Here is a 19,438-nt window from a genome sequence, read left to right on the forward strand (position 1 = left end):
TGTCAAAACAGAGCAAGGTGTTTTCCTAAGTATGTGATTGCAGCTGCCACCAGCACCACAAAGACTGAAATAATAAAAACTAAAGAGCATACAACACTTACAAAGCACACAGAGTAATAATCACTTCTTCCTGAGGATACACAAATAAATAGTTTTTAATAAATATCAAATAATTCTTATGAAAGTCCCTCATGTAGCCAACTGCATTCCAAACTGACCATGCTGAAAGATGAAGTCAGGCATCTGCATGTAATTAATGCTTTATAGACCAAAAACATACTTACAATCAGCCATCATGCAGCTATAATGGGGGATAATAGGGAGGGAATGCAGGATGATTTGAACACATCATTAGATTAAAGTCAGCACCCTCCACTCACGCAGAAAGCTCAGACATTCATCTGACACAACTTTCTGAAATAATCAAAAATGATGTCTAATTTAGGAAGACAAATCCTGTTGTTGTACCAGAAATCTGTAGGGTTCATGAGCTGTGTTAGTATGTGTTCTTTATTGGATTTAGCTAAATACAGCTGGAATGCAGCTGAGAGCCATTAGTGTCCCTAAAGCACACTTTACTTTAAAATTCCGGCTTTCATAAAGTGGCACAAAATTTGGTATCTTTCACACTTTAACATCTAGATGGATGTTAAAGGAATGTTTTCAAGGTTTAATACAAGTTAAGCTCAATCGACAGCATTTGTGGCATAATGTTGACTACCACAAAAAATAAATCAATCAATAAATAAAGAACTTCGGCTTTTACCTTATTTATAAAACAGCGAAAATTGCAGTTACATTACAGCAAAGCACTTTCAATGGTAGTGAATGGGGGCCAGTCCGTAAACACTAAAATATACATTGTTTCAAAACTATAGCACAACATGTTAAAATTATATAAGGAATAGCACCCTTATGCCATGTGTATGACTTTATTTCATCTTCTAAACTCAAAAGGAAGATTTTTAGATACATTTCTTTTTAGATTACATTTTTGGTCCATACAACGCATGTGAATGGGTGCCAAATTGTCTTTGAATTGAAGCTACAAAAATCACATAAGTTAGCATAAAAGTAATACATAAGACTCCAGTGGTAAAATCAAAGTCTTCAGAAGCAATATGATAGGTGTGGGTGAGAAACAGGTCAATATTTACAAGTAAGTACTTTTTTTTACCATAAATTATCCTCCCTTCTCCGTTAATCTCTAATTTAAGGGTGCTTATAATTTCAAAATGGGCATCCTCGTGTCCTTGCTCCTCTGTCCTTCAGCCCATGACCCGGAAACCATTCAAAGTCAGTGATGAAGGACATATCGATCCTCTACTTGCACCTCTAGGAGGTGAGGATCGAGGACAGAGGAAGCTTCCCAAGGATGCTTGAGCGAGGAAACACCAGAGGATCCTTTGCGGAAGACTTCTGTGTTGAAGCACCTGATGCACGCATAATTTCTCCTCCCCCTTCACATCTGACATAACAGTTTTAATTAATGTTTCACCTATGCAGTCTAAATAAGCCATAATTGATACATACTTCTAGTGTTGTCAAAAATACTGGTACTCCGGTAACATGACGGTACTGAAACAAAATTTTTTTACGATACTAGTAATTTCTGAAGGTACCGGAGTACCCATGCAGAGTCGGGAACTTTTGAACTCTCACAACAAGCAAAAGATGGCGACAAGCAAAGCTAATGCGGAGTCTCAACTGAATCTTGTCGAAAAGAAAAGTGGAAAAAGCCAGGTTTGGAAATTCTTTGTATTTGAGGCTGATGAAAAGGGAAACATCATAGATTAGCAAAAACCTATTTGTAAACGGTGCTTTCGCAATTTTCTGACAAAAGAAAAACACATCAAACTTAATAAAGCACCTGAAAGACAAGACACCCGGATTAATTCAAGCAACCAAAGCAGGTTAGTTTAAAATCATATAATTTGCATTAGGGCTAAAAAGATTATTCTACATTATCGACAACGTCGAAAATAAGTAAATTGTGAGAAAAATTGTAATTGTTGAATAGTTGTTTGATCTCATTTAACGTAAAATTAAATCATATTAAACTGTAATAACGCGTGAGTTCTGATGACTGCAGATCATGCCTGACTGAGGAGAAGAATTACACAGATCAGTCCAGATGTACTCTAAACTTTCACAGCTTCATTTTATGTAGATCCCAAAGTATTAGGTAAAGTAAATTTAGAAGCAGTCTTGTTGTTGAATAAGCGGAGCTCTTTAAAGGAAACATCCCGGCGTTACAAATGCAGTTATATTTAATGTGTTATAGCTTTATTAAAGTTCAAATAATACAGAAGCAGGTCATGTTAATAACTTTAAACTCAGAAACGGCATTTCTCTGTGTGGTAAGCACCTCTTCAATGAGTTGCGCGAATGTCCCGATCTAAGGGAGAGAGATTGAAACTGCACCCGGCTGAGAAAGACTGCCTCGGGGACGCTCATCTGTGTGAACGCAGATGAGCGGCCCTCGAGTGTGAACGCTTAATGCAGCTGGATTAGAATGCGATGGCTTGCGACTTATTTAATCATAATATATGTCACTGTGCATTTATTATCATGAAGAAAATTGGCAATATGCAGCTTTATTAATACAAGAGCACTTGCACATTAGTTTGGAAATTGTTTTTTATTCATTCTATTGTATGCTTGTTTATTTAGGTTTTATTTTGTACTTGGTAAAAACTTAAAGTAAAAGTTGCAAAAGTTGAAGCGAATCTTATATAAGTGTTCAAAAATACTTTAAGCATACATTGTACAGTTTTGTTATACTTCAAAAATAATATATTTAAATTAAAGTGTTGCTCAATGGCATATTTCTGTTCTTAGTTATGCTGCTAATGTTTTGTTAACTTTGTTAATAAAAGAGTGTTGTTTAGTAACCTGTTTTTGCTTTGGTACCGAAAATGGTATCGAGTACCGTGAAATTTCACTGGTATTGGTACCGACTACTGAAATTTTGGTACTGTGACAACACTACATACTTCAACATTACATCATTAATTATTAGATTACAAATGATAAAGTTCCATTACACATGATAACAAAGTTGTAGACCCAAGACAGAAGAACAGTTCAAAGGATTTATTTACAGTTCAAATAATAATTTAAGCAGAGTTCTGAGGAATCCTCCCTGAAGAGCGCTACGGCAGGATATGTGGCAGCGAGGAGAAGAGCCGCGAGGAAACCTCAGATAAAGCCTCTTGTGTACAGCAAACTGGAAGGAAACCACTCTCCCAACTTGCGGACAGAGACAAGGAATCCTCCATTGAAGATTTGTGAGCACAGAGAAAAGTGTACAGCAAACTGGAAGGAAACCACTCTCCCAACATGCGGACAGAGACAAGGAATCCTCCATTGAAGATTCGTGAGCACAGAGAACAAGTGTACAGCAAACTGGAACGCAACCACACTCCCAACATGTGGGCAGAGACGGGCAACCAAACAGATATACGACTCAGGACCAACTAGGCAGAGAGAATGAAGTAAGTTACTTATCACCAAACACACTTCAACACTGAACACATTCATTTCAATCCAGCAACAAACATAACACACAAAGCTGATTCCTTGTGCCAGCGGCACCTGAAACACGTGAGGGAGAAAACGTCTACACAGTTAGAACAAAACAAACAGAACATGGAGCATGAGTGTCCGGACCCCAACACAGACTGAAACCGAACCATACAGGAAGTCCTATACTGCTCAAGACACCATGATCCGGACATGAAACAAGACCGACCGAAGAGTGCACAGTGGTAAATCACAACCAGACCAGTGTGCTCACACAAAGAACATACACATGGGATGATGATGTCACGGTCCCATCAGACAAAACCCCAACCTGACGAGGTGACAGGACCGTAACAGTAATACTGTATTACTTTACACAGATATGAGTAGTACGCAATTTCTCACTAAAATCATGTTAACATATATAGTATAATGTTTAAATCTTGAAGCTACACTTTTGAAACTTTGTTTTAATATTCATGGACTGGCCCCAATCAGTTGTATTTCTGTATTTTCTTATTTCTGGAACTGTGATTTTTGCTTTTTTTTCATAACGTAAGGGGCCAATTTAGAGATGTCATAGGTGGAGATTATAGCTCTGTGGAGGTATCTGTCAGGAGAGAATATTTATAGAAGAAGATTATTATTTGTTTTTATAACTATATACACTAAATTAACCTACAGTATAAAATGTCTGTGAAAGAGAGTAGTTGGCATAATTGTGAAGATCATAAGGCCCATTATAGCAATATTATATACTTATTCCCCATATTAATCATATATTTTAATACAGAAATAAAACAGATAAGCATTACATTTAATAATGAGATTAAATTGGGCCATGACAACCTTATTCTTGGTATACCACATCCATTACTAAGAAATAAATTATTAAAAAAACACTATAATTTTTAGTATATTTGTCATATTTCCTGTTGTCCTTTGTTTTTGTGCTTTTATGTTGGAATTCTTGTTTAGTTTCCTGTGTGCCTTTTGTAGTCCTTGTAGATTTATTCCTTGATTGATTGTCCCTGATTGTTTCTCATTCCCTCATTGTTTCCCCAGGTGTTCCTTGTTTTCTCTTGTGTATTTAAGCCCTTGTTTTCCCTGTTTCCTTTGTCAGTTTTTGCATCTTTTGTCTATGCTCTGTTCTAGGTTCCCTGTATTTTTCTTTTCCTTTTATTCTGAGTTAACTTATTTATTTTTCAGTTTAATAAAGCTGCATGTAGATCCTCATTTCTTGCCTGCCTCGTCACAATATTTTAGTAATATTTTTAGTAAATAGAATTGTGGGCTTTTTTTGGGGCACAAAAAAAAACTATGCATTGCACAAAATTATCTTGTATTAACATTTTCACTTGCGTGACTGTCCGGTTTGCAGCAGAGTGAAGTCGCATCTTGAGTGTAGAATGTGTTGTTGCTTTGGCCAATGACAAAAACAAAGAAATACTACAAATTTCTTGAGCAATTTTGTGATTGGTTAGGGTGGTCTACAGCAACTGTGTGTTGCAAAGATTGCAACACACAGCCCACCCTCAGATTGCTTTTTACAAATGTACAAATCATAAACAAATTAAGATTTTAATTAATACCCTAGGTACCTAATGTTTGATTGGGTGAGAAAGACTCAGTCCACCCCTGCCCATCTATTCATCCAGCTGTGCGCTCATGGGGACAGCTTGTTAATTTGCATCATAGTAGTTTGTCACCAAATGGATTCAAAAATTGTGATATAAACAAGTGATATTGTCAAACTAGCAGAAAAACTGTATAAAACACTATTACAGAGTAATATGAAAGAAGACCAAAGGAAATGGAAGCAGAAGCAATAGCTCTATCAGGAAGACTTGTAGTAAGCATCACATCATTCATTCAATTTAGGCATCTCATAGTGACAGAGAGGGTTAGAGCTGGTTAGAACTGAGCCCTCAGGGCATGTCTGACTGTATAAAATCCTCCTCTTTGTCTTTTTGCTCATGATTTGACTCAATGTCCAATTTTTGGCAGAGTTAAAAGAAGTGATAGGAGGTACTTTACATAAGTGGACAGATCAACTTTTCACACAGTTTTCTTTGATTATGCTTTAAAGTATAAAAAAAATGTAAGTTAGGATCTGGTTCACATTCAAAACAGTTAATCCCTTTAAATCCTTTAAATCCCTAAAATTCGTCTTTCTTGAGTAATGCCTCATAAATCAAAGCAGCTCAATATGCAAAGGCATCTACAACCACATAACATATGGCTTCCATTAGCCTTAAAATACAATCATTTATCAACCAGAAACATCAGTTGTATTTCAGGATCTGGGCCTATAGACCTTCTATCAGGTCGCTGTAAGCATGTGGGCAAGTGCTTACACATGATGTAAAGTGTACAAACTCCTACAGCAATGGCAACTGCTGCTTTGATGTCAAGTATTTGTCTCAATTTATCCAATGCCGTATAGACAAAGACCTAAACCATCATCCAAATTATCGACCACACAAATGCTACACTCACTCAAAACCACAAAACCAGAGAGGACTCTGTCTAACATCAATTTTCTCAGACTTCTCACATGCACACACCACAAAACTTTCAGCAAGGTGGAAAATGGTCTAAAGATAAAGCCTGAACTTTTGGTCTGATGGTCTCCATCACTCTGACTTCTTTAAAGCCAAAGATCATAACATACACATGCACAGCAGATGCTGACATGCCATCTGGGAGCTGAGTGGCATTTTCTCAGCCATTCAGGAAATTATTCAACAGTAAGACAGTGACTACCCTGGGAGAAAAACAGGGAGACAGAAATTGATGAAGAGAGATGTGAATAGACCGATAAGAAAGTAATGCAAATCAGGGGTCATGAGTTGGGAGAAATAAAAAAAAAATGAAATGAAAGCTAATCAAATCCTTTATGAATCTCTTGCTAATCCCGAGCTTTCTGAATGTTTTTCTAAGAAAATTAGATATGTAAAAACAAGAATGTGTAATTTTTACAACCTTAAGAGCATTCCAGCTGTCTGGTGAAACCTACTCATTGTGTCTCAAATGCAGTATAAGACAGCTCTGAAGATAAAAGAGAAGAAGCGTGGAACATGTCATATTCAGCATGTTTAATTTCAAACAAAGATTTACACATTTCACATGCATTTTTCATGCTTGATCAAAAAAAGCTGTGTAACTCAAAAAGTATGGACTCAAGTCATCAAACATGGTAGAAACAGACCAATGCAAATCAAGTCATCCTTTTTTTTTTAACTAAGAGGAGGAAGTTGTGAAGGCCAACCCAAGTTCTACTGTTCAGAAGAGGATTCATCTGCCAAATGTGTGGTCACAATCTAGATGGAATCCCAAAAACTGCAGCAAATTGCTCATGACATTTATAGTTTCCCATAGAACTTGTATTGAATCTGTGAAGTGCCCTGCTAGAAAAATAAATAGTTGAACACAAATACAACATATACAGTATACTGTTCCTATTCTTATACTGTAGCTCACTTGCTAGAGGTCTTGGGCTCTGCTCAACCCCAATGTCTTGGGTTCGATTCCAAGGGAACACAAAATCTGTATACCTGCATTGTAAGTGGCTTTGGATTAAACTTTCTGCTAAATGCATAAATGTAAAAATGAAAGTTATATATAATACTGTATGTATTAAAGAGGAGCTCTTTGCCAACATATAAAATAGAATTTCATGAGTCTCCTTATAAATTGAAGATGTTTGAATAGCTGAGTATCAACAGTGCACTTGTTGCTTTACAGTAACTACTGGGTACAGCAGCACTTTTAAAAATAGTTTCTTGTGTAACACCTGAGGCACTGGAATCAGCACAAGCACTGTTCTTAAATTAGAGAGCGTTATCTTATTCTCTTCTCATTATTAAAGAGATGAGGCAAGAGAATTACACCGTACTCTGAAACCCTATTTACCCCACCCTACCCAACGCCACAAATTCCTCCCTAATGGCATCATTACGGACAGTGTTCACGCCAATACCCTTGTAATCTAGGGGTATTCCAAGATGAATGTAGACTCTAAGAGTAAGCACCTAAAGAGTCAAAGAGATGTTTAGTTGTGGAATGAGCTTTGAAAATGTTTAGCGTTAAAAGCATCTAAGCTCCAAGTTGTTCCTCCTACCCAATTTTGAAAGATTTTGTAACAGGTTTAACTATAGGGAGCAGATATGGCCAACCAGATGATAGCATATAGATGAAAACCTATGACAAACTTGAATGTTCATCAAGAATGTGGAGGTTATTACAGCTCTAAAGGCATCAGCTGGTGTTAAGCATGTCAGTCCGATGTTTATTCACAAAGCTGGCTGTCAGTATACACTATTTGAAATGTTTGTGTGTGTTTATGTGGTTTACGAGGACAATTTTTTAGGTTACAAATTGTAATTACAAGGGTATTATGCTATATATGTGGTTTATGAGGACATTTCTAGTGTCCCCATAATATAAATAGCTTAAAAAACATATTAAACAATGTTTTATTGAAAATGTTAAAATATAGAAAATTTTTGGTGAGGGTTAGGTTTAGGGGATGTGTTAGGTTTAGGGGATAGAATCTATAGTTTGTACAGTATAAATATCATTATGTCTATGGAAATCCTCATAATGATAGGTAGACCAACATGTGTGTGGGGGGGGCAGTTTTAAGTGATTTACAAGGACTTTTTTTAGGTTACAAACTGGTAATTACAAGGGTATTATGCTATAAATGTGGTTTATGAGGAAATGTCCTGTGTCCCCATAATTCAGGTCGCTTACAAAACATACTAAATTATTTTTTTTTGAAAATTTAAAAATGCAGAACGTTTTTTGTGAGGATTAGGTTTAGGGGTAGGGTTAGGGATAGTATCTATAGTTTGTACAGTATAAAAATAATTTTGTCTATGGAGAGTCCTCATAAGGATAGCTGCACCAACGTGTGTGTGTGTGTGTGTGTGTGTGTGTGTGTGTGTGTGTGTGTGTGTGTGTGTGCGCGTGTGTGTGTGTGTGTCTGTGCATGAAAGAGAAGACACAACAACAATGACTTTTATTCCCTTTCACACAAATTACAAGTAGCATGAAAGATTATCCGTTCATAAAACACTTACCTTTCACCCTCTTACTCTTAATGCCATCTTATGACATCAAAAGACTTTTACTATAGCGCATGACTTGTGAACAATTTTATTGTTTGCATTACACAAACAACTACATTTAAAAGCTTGTTTCAATGCAATCAAATTGGTAGCTCAACTGATAGAGTGTTGCACTTGCGATACTAAGGCATCATATAAGTACTGAAACTGCCAAAAGTTTCACAGAAGTACCATAAGTTTCATCAGCAATTGTGTTTTTTATATCACATTTCTTTTTATGTCACTATCGGTTAAGTTTAGGTTTAATGTTTAGGGTATAGAGGTAGGTTTTATTTATAGTATGTAGGGATAGTTCACCCAAAATTGAAAAGTCTCTCATAATTTATTCACCCTCACGCCATCCCAGATATGTATGACTTTGTTTCTTCAGCAGAACACAAACGAAGAATTTTAGAAGAATGTCTCAGCACTGTAGGTCCATACAATGCAAGTGAAAGGTGATCAGCACTTTAAAGCTCCAAAAAGCACAGACAGTCATAGTAAAAGTAATCCATACAACTCCAGTGGTTAAATTAATGTCTTCTAAAGCGATACAATTATTTTGGGTGAGAAACATAAATATTTTAGTCCTTTTCACTATAATTGTTTTCTTCTGGTTGCTCTCCAATGCGCATCCATGAGAGGACCCAGTTCACGCAGACTCTCATGTGACGTAAGCGAGTTGGCATGCTCAAATGAAAGCAAACCATTGAAGCTTGTGAACTGTGTTTTCTTGTAAACAAATTGAGCTGCACTTCCGGGTGCTTCATGTCAGTTCTTATGTGAACATGCCAACGTGCTTACGTTAAGCGAGAGGCTACATAAACTAGGTCCCCTCATGAACACGCATTGGAGTGAGACCATAAGTAAACAATTATAATGAAAAGGACCTAAAAATACATCTGTTTCTCACCTAAAGCTACTGTATTGCTTTAGAAGACATTAATTTAACCACTGGAGTGTCTGTGCTATTTGAAGCTTTAATGTGCTGATTATCATCCTCTTGCATTGTATGTGAAAAATAAATAATTTCATCATGTATATGCAGAAATGTATGTATAATGTGTGACAATTGATAAATTAAATTAAATTAATTAAATTAAATTAAATTAAATTAAATATAGAGTTACAGAGCTGAGATATTCTTCTAAAAATCTTAATTTATGTTCAGCAGAAGAAAGAAAGTCATACACATCTGGGATGGCATGAGATTAAATGATGAGAGAATTTGCATTTTTGGGTAAACTATTCCTTTAACAAATAATCTGTTTTTCATCTCACATTTGCTTTTTATGATGTTATAAATTAGGTTCAGGGTATGGAGGTAGGTTTTGTTTATTTACAACTCAACAGAGTTCTCAAAACCTCCTCTGTTTGGGAAATATTTGAACATGCTTTTAGCACCACAAAGTGGACATTTCACCCCAGAACTGCTGCGATACGTGTAGGAACAACAAAATATAATTTAGCAAAAATATCACCAGTCATAAAATGTTCCTCATATAATTGTGATCAGGCTTCAGAGCTCACACCAAAATAAGTAAACTTTTTTTCTTCCATAAGAGAAAGACAAAAGCTCTTGGTCTATTTGCTTTGGAAATGAAAGCTATCATTGACTTCCAAAACAAAATAAAGCCCCTTCTCTCCACCAGAGTGAGCGATATTCATATCCACCCAGCCACAATCAGGATCTTCAGGAACCTGGGAAATTCTGCCAGTCCCCTGGAATAATGGTCCAATAAGAATCCCCTTTGATCATTCTGCAAATTGTCCGTTATAAAATGTATATACTTTTTCACTGCCATTCCTGGCAGTATTAGGATCACAGGTATGAACTGAATAAATATTCCTGGTTTGACTACATCTTACAATAAGAAAAAAGATTTAGTCTCTGATGTGACTAAATCGCCATCTCCATTAAGCCTGACCAAAATCCAATACTTGCTTCTATAATTTTTCATTTTTAAGCTTGACAGCATGTGGTCACTATTAACTGTTGTTGTGTGGAATAGAGCTGCATAAAGATCCTTTAAATTTTTATTTTGGTGTTTTATGGAGAAAAAAAAATTAACACCCTGCATGTTTGGAATGAAATAATGTGTGAACTACCGGTTTTTCTTCAACCTATGAATCTATGGTATTAAAGACATATACTGCAAGTGTTACAATGACAAATTAGCATGCTAAATGTACAGTGGGTTGACAGAGACAGATGTCAGTATCCCCATACGTATTAAGTCCCTGACAATCATATCTAAGCACAAAATCACACACACGCATGTACACACATAAACACACAGATATAAACACATGTAAGTCTGTCTATGTGCATTTATATACATGTATGTGTGTGTGTGTGGGAAGCACATCATTGGACTCTCATGAAACAGTAGCACAGAGTGCCTGTGGCCACACACTTATCAATGAGCCAATTGCTCTTTAAAAGCTCTCTGGACGTCTGAAACTCATTGAAGTCTCCTCTAGCTATTTACCCTTCTTCAGAGCCCAAAGGATTTTCTATATCCTTTTCCAGGTCAAAGCCAGACAGTTACCAGGGGATTCATCTTTTTAGTCAATAAGCATGTTTTTCCACCCATACCTTAATTACAGATATTCTTTCTAGAACTGGCAAACTCTTCAAATTCTCCAATTAGAGCTCTCATTCCTGAGCATTTCTCTTGGTTGGATAGGTAAACAAACAAATGGACCCAAACTTCTGACTAAAAAGTAGAGGACTCAAAAAGGCATTCTTCTGCATGTTACAAAAAAAATTTATAAATTGGCAGGTATGCATACCTTAATTCACAACTGAAACTGCAGAAGCCACATTTGGCAAATTACTAAAATGAATGAAAACCAATACCTATACACAGATCCCTAAATGTCAACAACAGGCCTCCTGTCCTGGGAGCATGTTGTTTTTTTTTTTTTATTTGTGTAATAAAATGAATAGACGCTTTCCAGAAAGCTCCACGCAGATTGACAATTTCTTGACAAACAAGCTGTTCATGTTATGTGTTGTCTAAATAATGTGTATTCCACTTGTTTGGCAGTGTCTCCCATCTGTGAGGCTTCGTAAAACGATCTGCAATAATGCAAAGAAATAGGAAACAGTCTGATTTCAGTACATGATTGCACACATCTGGAATACCGATTTACCATTTTGCAAGGGAAGAGGCTTACTCTCTCGCTCTCAGTCTCTCTCTCGCTCTCTCTCTCTCTCTCTCACTTTCAAAGAGTCTTCATTGTGTTGCAAATCTTTTGATTTAGTTACAGTGGACAGTGCATTCTGAAGCAATAACCAGATATAGCGTGCATCTTGAAAGAAATTCCACAGCGCCCCAAGGAGTGGATGGAAAATGTATTTGGCACGCTGTGTTTGGACACTCTAGGTCAGATTCAGGTTGGGAATGAAGAAGGGGAAGCTTTACATCTCTTGAGACAATACTTTCTTTTGAGACTCTCTTGCTCATTCTTTGTAGGCTTGTGGAGATTCTAGAAACATAGTTTTTGTCCTTCCTGCCATATTTACAACAAGTTGTTGCTTGATCTTCACGTTTACACTTTAAATGTCATTTTCTCACCTCATACTCCACAAGGTGTCATTGGGCTTTGTTAAGATTAAAAAGGCTGAGTAAATGTGAACTCATATTTGCAGCAACTAATTATAGACAGGGGCGGAGACAAAAGTTTTTCAAAGGGGTGGCCAGTCAGGGGAATGCGATCAGTCTGTGTTGGCACAGAAATTTTCGGGCTGCATTTTTATATTGTCGGACTGTATTGTCAGACTGTGTGGATACACACCCTTGGTGTGCATACATGTTAAGTTTCTACATTTGTACAGAGATGATTTCACCTCTAAAGAACTAAATTCTGCCCAAAAATGACTAAAAAACATTACTAAAACAATTGCGAATGGGGTGGCCAGGCTTCGGTCCATAGTGGCCACGGCCACCCCCTAGCTCCGCAACTGATTACATAGTCAAACACATCCAACTTCTCTTTTCACATGATGGAGACTTCATGTTCAGCTCTCAGAAAAACAAAGTTTGGAGATGAGAGTGCCACCGGCCAAAGAGTCTGTTTTTGATCAATCATTTAGTGACTTCTGAACATGCGGGCTTACTTTAGACAAAAAGAGTCCAGTATGTGTGCATATGTGTCTAACTTAATGATTTTTAACTCACGCATATCTACTTTGAAAATACCTGATCATTAGAGCTATAGAGTAACATTATCGTCCTATACAGTAACACAATGGTGCTTGGAAAAAAGACTGCACTAGCAGGCAGTCAAATGCTTGCTTCCAAGGTTGTTCCGACTGAATGGACGGAATGATAATGACAGTGAATTCACCACACAGAACATCTGGTAGCTACAAACAATGCTTTGATACCGCCCGTAGGTGCGAGGCGCTTCAGCATTCATAACAAGCAGCTCTCAGCAAACTACCAGATTTGTCGTGTTTCTGGCAACAAGAACGTATTTAGATCAGCTGCATTCATTCAACAGGTCAGTCAGCATCAGTGTTGATATGTAATTCACAAGACCGCAGATAGGAGCAGTGTTCTTGGGAAAACTAAGCACAAAGTTTCTATTCTACCGTAAAAACTAGTCAGAAGTATTCAAACATCCAAAACAGAAACAGGCATTTTACTCAAATTCAACAAGGATACTGAGTGAAGTGAAATTCAGTTCTGTAAGAACATAAATGTGAACAAACGTAAAGACCAATACAGAGTAATTTTATTAATTTTCATTTTAGGTAGGCCTATTATAGATTATGGAATAACGGAAATTAATAAAACATACTGAAAAGTCATGTTTATTGTTATTTTGTACCTGGGTCATGAAAGGGAACCAGGGCGAAGTTGTGCAGTGGTCTCTTGGGTCTGCTGAGCGATGTCTCCAAAATCTTCGACGCTCCTTCGATCACTTGCACCAAATCATCGTACATGGAGCCGGTAACATCAAAAACAAACGCCAAGGTCGACGCTCCCTCTGGGATGTTTTCTTTTGTGTCCTGTGCTGCTGACAAAACGACAAAGACTAATAGCTGACAAAGCAAAAACGACAAAAGTCTCAAGTCCATCTTGAGGTCTCCCAGTTCAGAGGAACCTCTGTTCCTCAGCAAAACAGCTGAAAAAAAAATGTATACAAAATTTAGCGACTAACTGAAGGAAATTGGCAAGACATTTCAAATGTCAAAGCAGACACTAATGTAAAAAATAAAGTCTTTCGGGAGACAAAAAGGGGAAAACCCCGTTGTTTGTGCGATGATGCTTGCGAGTTGTTTCAGCGTGTGCGCGTGACTCTCTCGCTCGCGTCCTCCTCCTCTGAAGTTTCTCAGCAAACTGTCGCCTTTCTAACTGCTGATCCAATAAATTCGTTTCACCAGGCGCGAGACAACAAGCACCTCAGGCGAATTCGCTATATCAAACCGTTGTGTGCGGATTGGTCTGAAGCTCTTTTTGGGATTGAGGGTGTCCTGTGCATTGTGACAAACCTATGAATTGGATAAAAGGAAACATGAAACCTTATCCAATTAAAAAAAAAATTAAAAAAAAAATAAATCCTGGATGATATTAAAAATAGGCTACTGTATTTACACCCAACGCAACACCGTTGAAATTAACAACATTGTAATAATACTTTTGAGACAGCAAGATGCTTTTTTGAGTAACAAATAAAGATAATGTTTATTCAAAATTATCACTTAAAAAATGTGTACCATTTATTATTATTTCCTGATTCAGTCAGATTTAGAATTTTATAACATCTGAAATAGCCTATTCTATTCAACAAACAAATCTCCATTGTTAACAGATCAGTCAATGTGAGCCCACTTTGAACATTCTTCTTAACAAATCTATTATTTTTCATCAGTGATTACCACAAATTCTCTCCTTTCACTTATTGGACAGTTATTGAAAAACCTTTGATTTAATCACCTTGATTAAAACTGAACATGACAAATAAGTAATTTGTCTCAAAATGAATGTGATAATTTCATAGATTTTCAACATAAATTTGCAACATTTTAAACCTTATTAAATATTACATCAAATGACCTCATAATAAACCTTTAGACATTGCACACCACAAACAAATGTTAAGGAAAGTGCTGTAGTTTTTGTTTAAAATAATTATTTTGAGAGAAAATAAATGAAACTGTGCCTATTTCCCAAGTAACCCATCAAACCCAATAAGATACACTGTAAAACATCATAAACAATAAATAACAGAATAAAATCAATAACCTAAAATAAAAACCAGTATAGGCCTATCTCCCAAAAAAACATACATTTTAATTGTGCACATTATTATTCAGTATATTCAATGAAGTAGATATCAAATAAATTTGAAATGAAAAAAAGGCTTAATTTATGTCAATTATTAAGACAGAATTGGTTATCAGCCATTCAATGTATTCAGGATCTCTGGACTGCATGGACACAGACACACGTCCAATGCTCTGTGGCCTGTTCTTGTTCCATTATACCACCACCTAATGGCAGGCGACAGATGTTGAGACAACATGTCTCTTCTAAAACACCACTTGTGCACAGAAAATGAAGTCAGCCTGTGAAAGGTAACAGCTGAAAATATTAAATGATGTAACTGGGTTGGTGGTACATTTCTGGAGTCAATGAAATGTTTGCTTGTAAAGCAAGACTTTATAGTTAGTAATGATGAGCGTCAGCAGATTTTTGTGTGTAGGCATAATGGAGTAGTAAAATAAGAGCCAAAAACAGAGAACCATGCACGGTAGACCAGTTCATAAATATATCCTGGTGAGAAGCTTTGAGTTGGCCATCCGTCAGACCACAACACAATAATGCAATTTTGTTTGATTGAGATGTTAAATTTAGGGCATTTGGCAGGAGGGGGAAAGGGAATAGTTTGTCATTAATTCACAGTTCTGTGTTGATGTAAATGAGTTGGTGTGTTTTTGAAGAAAGATGTTTGACACTGGAAAAATTAGCAAAAAATACAGAGCAAAAATAAGAACAACTGAAGTTTTTTCACCATATGAATAGATGTGGCTCAAGCTAAAAAAATAAAATAAAACACACTCACACAAAACCCTGTAATCTCTTTAATGGATAGGTCAGTCTCTTTTCTTAATTCCTTAAATACATTCCATTCTCTCGCATGTAACACCTGATACTTTTCAATTTTTAAATGGAAGAAAGAAAATTAGACTTCTCTAAAATCCAATTAGCAACCAATTTCCTATGGACTGTGGTCCATTAGTCCAACACTAATAAAAATCCTGATCTCCATAATAATGGTAGTTCAAAGCAATGCTGCCAAGGGCTTGAGTGATTACAAGGGTGGCTGACTCTCCCACACTCTCACCCATCTCAAAGCACCCCCACATAAGAAAAAGATAGAAGTTTCGATTTTGTCCAAAAGAGGGCGCAACATATCAGGAAAAATCAGCATGATCTAAAATCCCATGAAAACCCTTTACAACAAAAATTGCATGGGAAAAGCAAAAAAGAAAACACAACACAGATACATAAAAATAACAATATTTGAAAATGTAAAGAATTTAACAAATACTATTAATTTATTGATGAATTAAAATTAAAATGCAATATCACGAAAGCTAAAAACATACCACCAATGACTAATTAATATGAGACAAACCTTAATACATATTAAGACTAGTTTCATTTATATTAGATTAAAATATCGTGTGAACATCAAAATGATAACAGATGAGGAGCTCAGATGCAATAAAAACTTCAGCCTTTAGGCAACACTTTTAAAGCTCTCAGAGCTTTACCAAGTTGACCAGAAACTGACCAATTATGAGCTCTCTCTCATGCGATCCTCTTTTTATGGTCTCACCATGATGACACACATGTGTTTATCTTATTTCTCCTTTGGCTTGAGGGGATGATATGGAATTGAGGCGGGGATGTTTATGTTGGATATGCCTAGTGATCTGCTGGCTGCGGGTTTGAATCAGGGCCCAAGACCAGCAGGCTGCCAGTGTGGGTTGCTGCCAAGATACACAAAGCTAGGAAAAAATAACCAAAAAAAGATATTGTGCCAGCTACACACACATGTATGTACACACACACATATTTAAAGGCATAGTTCACCCAAAAATGATTGTTCCAAACCCGTATGACTGCCTTTTTTCCATAGAACAGAGGAGATGTTAGGCAGAATGACAGCCTCAAGCCCCCAAAACACATGCAACACTTCCAGCGACAAAGCGACTAGTTCTCATTATTTTCAATGAGAGCTGGTGACTTCCGGCGACACGAACGACAGCAACCTCTGACAACTAGATGTGGGCATGGCGAGTGACACTAGAAAGTTAGAAACTTTAACTTTATGCAAATGAGGAGCAACTTTTGAGAGCGACAACCATTAGGAGTGAAGCGGGTGTCAGTGGAGCTCATGTTAACGTCTACTTCGAGATAATGGAGTTGAGTGCAGGCAAGACAGAGGAGAAGATTCTGTTAGCGATTTCACAGTTCTATATGATTAGTCCGTAATCACAAGCATGGATTTAATAAAAAATGATGCATGGAAAAAAACTGCCGGCAGTCTGAGAGAGTTTGATTTGTACAGTGACAGATTCATCTTACTAATGATATGATGCATTGAGCACTGCTGCAGGTTTATAAAAACAATGTCCCCTGCAGAATATGCATTTTTAGAGATAAGAAAACGGAATCCTTGTCAAATTAGAGTGATATTTTAGTTTTACTGTCAAAATGCCTCATCTGTGATCAGATTTTCAAAAGACATGGACAGACTTGCAGTCCACCAATAACGTTAGAGTGACAGCAGTAGAAACGCCCACTAGCGACTAAGTCACCTCAGTGTTGGGTAAGTTACTTTAAAAAAGTAAAACACTACAAAATAGTAATAAATACTAGTTTAAAATTGTAATCAAATTAATTTACTGATTACTTCATTGGAAAAGTCAGATTTATAATGATTAAAAGTCACATTACTAATGACTAAAAATCACATTACTTTACTTTTCAGTTACTTTCTAAAACTCTTTGCTGCTAAACAATTTCAAACTATTGTCTATATATCCTCCTTTTTTTCTATTTGCTTTTGTTACGGGGCACATGCCCTTCAGCTGGCAAAGAAATGCAAGCAATATTAACGTAATTTATGTTATGTATTCCACATAAATTATATTAGAGAAATATGTGCAACCCTAGTAATGTACTTAAAAGTAATTTAATTAATTGAAAGTAACTGTAATGTATTACACAATTTTAAATGTAATGCATCACACTACTTTTTTACTTAAAGTAATTTGATTACAGTAAATAATTATTTGTCATTGGATTACACCCAACTCTGGTTACCATTCACTTTCACTGCATTGCAAAAAATGATGCAATGACCCCGTTTACACCTGGTATTAGGTGAGACACATTTGCTTTTTCAACCTGGTCACTTAAATGCATCTCTTGTGACCACTTGTGATTGGATTTGGAGGGGAGGGACTCTGTTTCATGACAGCATACATCAATCACCATATCAGCATGTTACTTCATGAAATTAAAGCTCAACAAAGTCAGAAAATACAAAGAAAGCATGAAAAAAATGGAGTGCTATTTCTCCATGATGCAGCTGAAAGTTAATCTAAGCACAAAAGCAACATTTTGAGCAGAACTGTCGGTTATATTGTGTATTACTTATATTAACCTGAGCTGCAGATGTATATTTTTCTCATAAGTCCCTGCATGTTGATTTCAAACACACTGAAGAAGATCCGTGAACTGAAGTTCTCATGCTTGTACATGTATCTGCTTGATACATTTCCGATCAGTTAGTCATTTCCTTAGTTAGTTACTTCGCTTGTAACCAGCAAAGTTTAAACTCTTGTTTTAGCGCAGTGGTTAATTGACAGGTGAGGGTGGGGCTTCGTTGCTGCCAGGACGCATACAGAAACGATTAGAATTTACACCTCAAATGAGATGTGGTCATATGCTTTTTGACCACATTCGTATGTGGTTTTTGTGATCTGATCACAAAACGTTTTAGACCCTAGATCATTACCACACATGATCAGATCACCAAAAATGCATCTTAATACCAGGTGTAAATGGGGTCAGTGAAAATGAATGGTGACAGACTAACATTTTCCTAACATCTAATTTTGATTAAATGATGACAGAATTTTTCCTTTAAAGAACTTAAGGCTGAACTTAAGGCTGCTTGGGTATAATTAGCGCTATTTGAGTCAAATGAGTTTTAGACTTAATTAAGAAGGTAAAAATACTGTACCAGGAATTCTTGTGGGAAAATTCTATTAAAATTGTATTCTATTTAGGCACAAAACAAATGCAAACGTCTACACTTAACGAATCCAAGTAAATGTTTGCATAAAGTCAACCTGCAAGAATGTTACACATTACAGTCGCAGAATACTTACCTACCTACTTGTATACCCAATTAGATTGCCATTTTAACAGTGAGGTGCCAACCTAAAAAAGTGCTGTTTAAATGGGGAGAAACCAGAGAAATGCAATACTGTGCAAAGGCTAATTGCTGGATGGGATTGTCAATTGTGTCAGAACATACAGAAAGTTCTCTACGTGTTTGGCTTGTGCAATAGACTTCCCAATCTTATGCAACCTCCCAAAAGGCATTACCACAACCATGACGATCTGATGCAGAACTTCCTTCTCAAATGTTCCTATTTGCTGAGAAAAGCAAGTAGAACAGCAAAAGAGAAGAGGAAAAACTGGTAAATAAATGTATTTAATAATTTCATATATAAGAACATTGACATTACCATTCTATGA

The 19,438-nt window shown here is 36.5% G+C and overlaps 1 protein-coding gene across 1 annotated transcript in view; it reads right to left on the bottom strand.

Moving 5' to 3' along the window:
* hmcn1 (hemicentin 1) overlaps positions 1 to 13,877 on the bottom strand; it is a 123,876-nt gene extending 109,999 nt beyond the window's left edge. The window contains exon 1 of the mRNA XM_052098916.1: positions 13,482 to 13,877. Within this exon, the coding sequence (XP_051954876.1) occupies positions 13,482 to 13,731 (250 nt within the window). The 5' untranslated portion in view covers positions 13,732 to 13,877. The remainder of the gene's footprint in view (positions 1 to 13,481) is intronic.
* Between the last annotated feature and the right edge of the window lie 5,561 nt (positions 13,878 to 19,438).

This window comes from Xyrauchen texanus, chromosome 30, assembly GCF_025860055.1.
Source record: "Xyrauchen texanus isolate HMW12.3.18 chromosome 30, RBS_HiC_50CHRs, whole genome shotgun sequence".
NCBI classification, from domain to species: Eukaryota; Metazoa; Chordata; class Actinopteri; order Cypriniformes; family Catostomidae; genus Xyrauchen; species Xyrauchen texanus.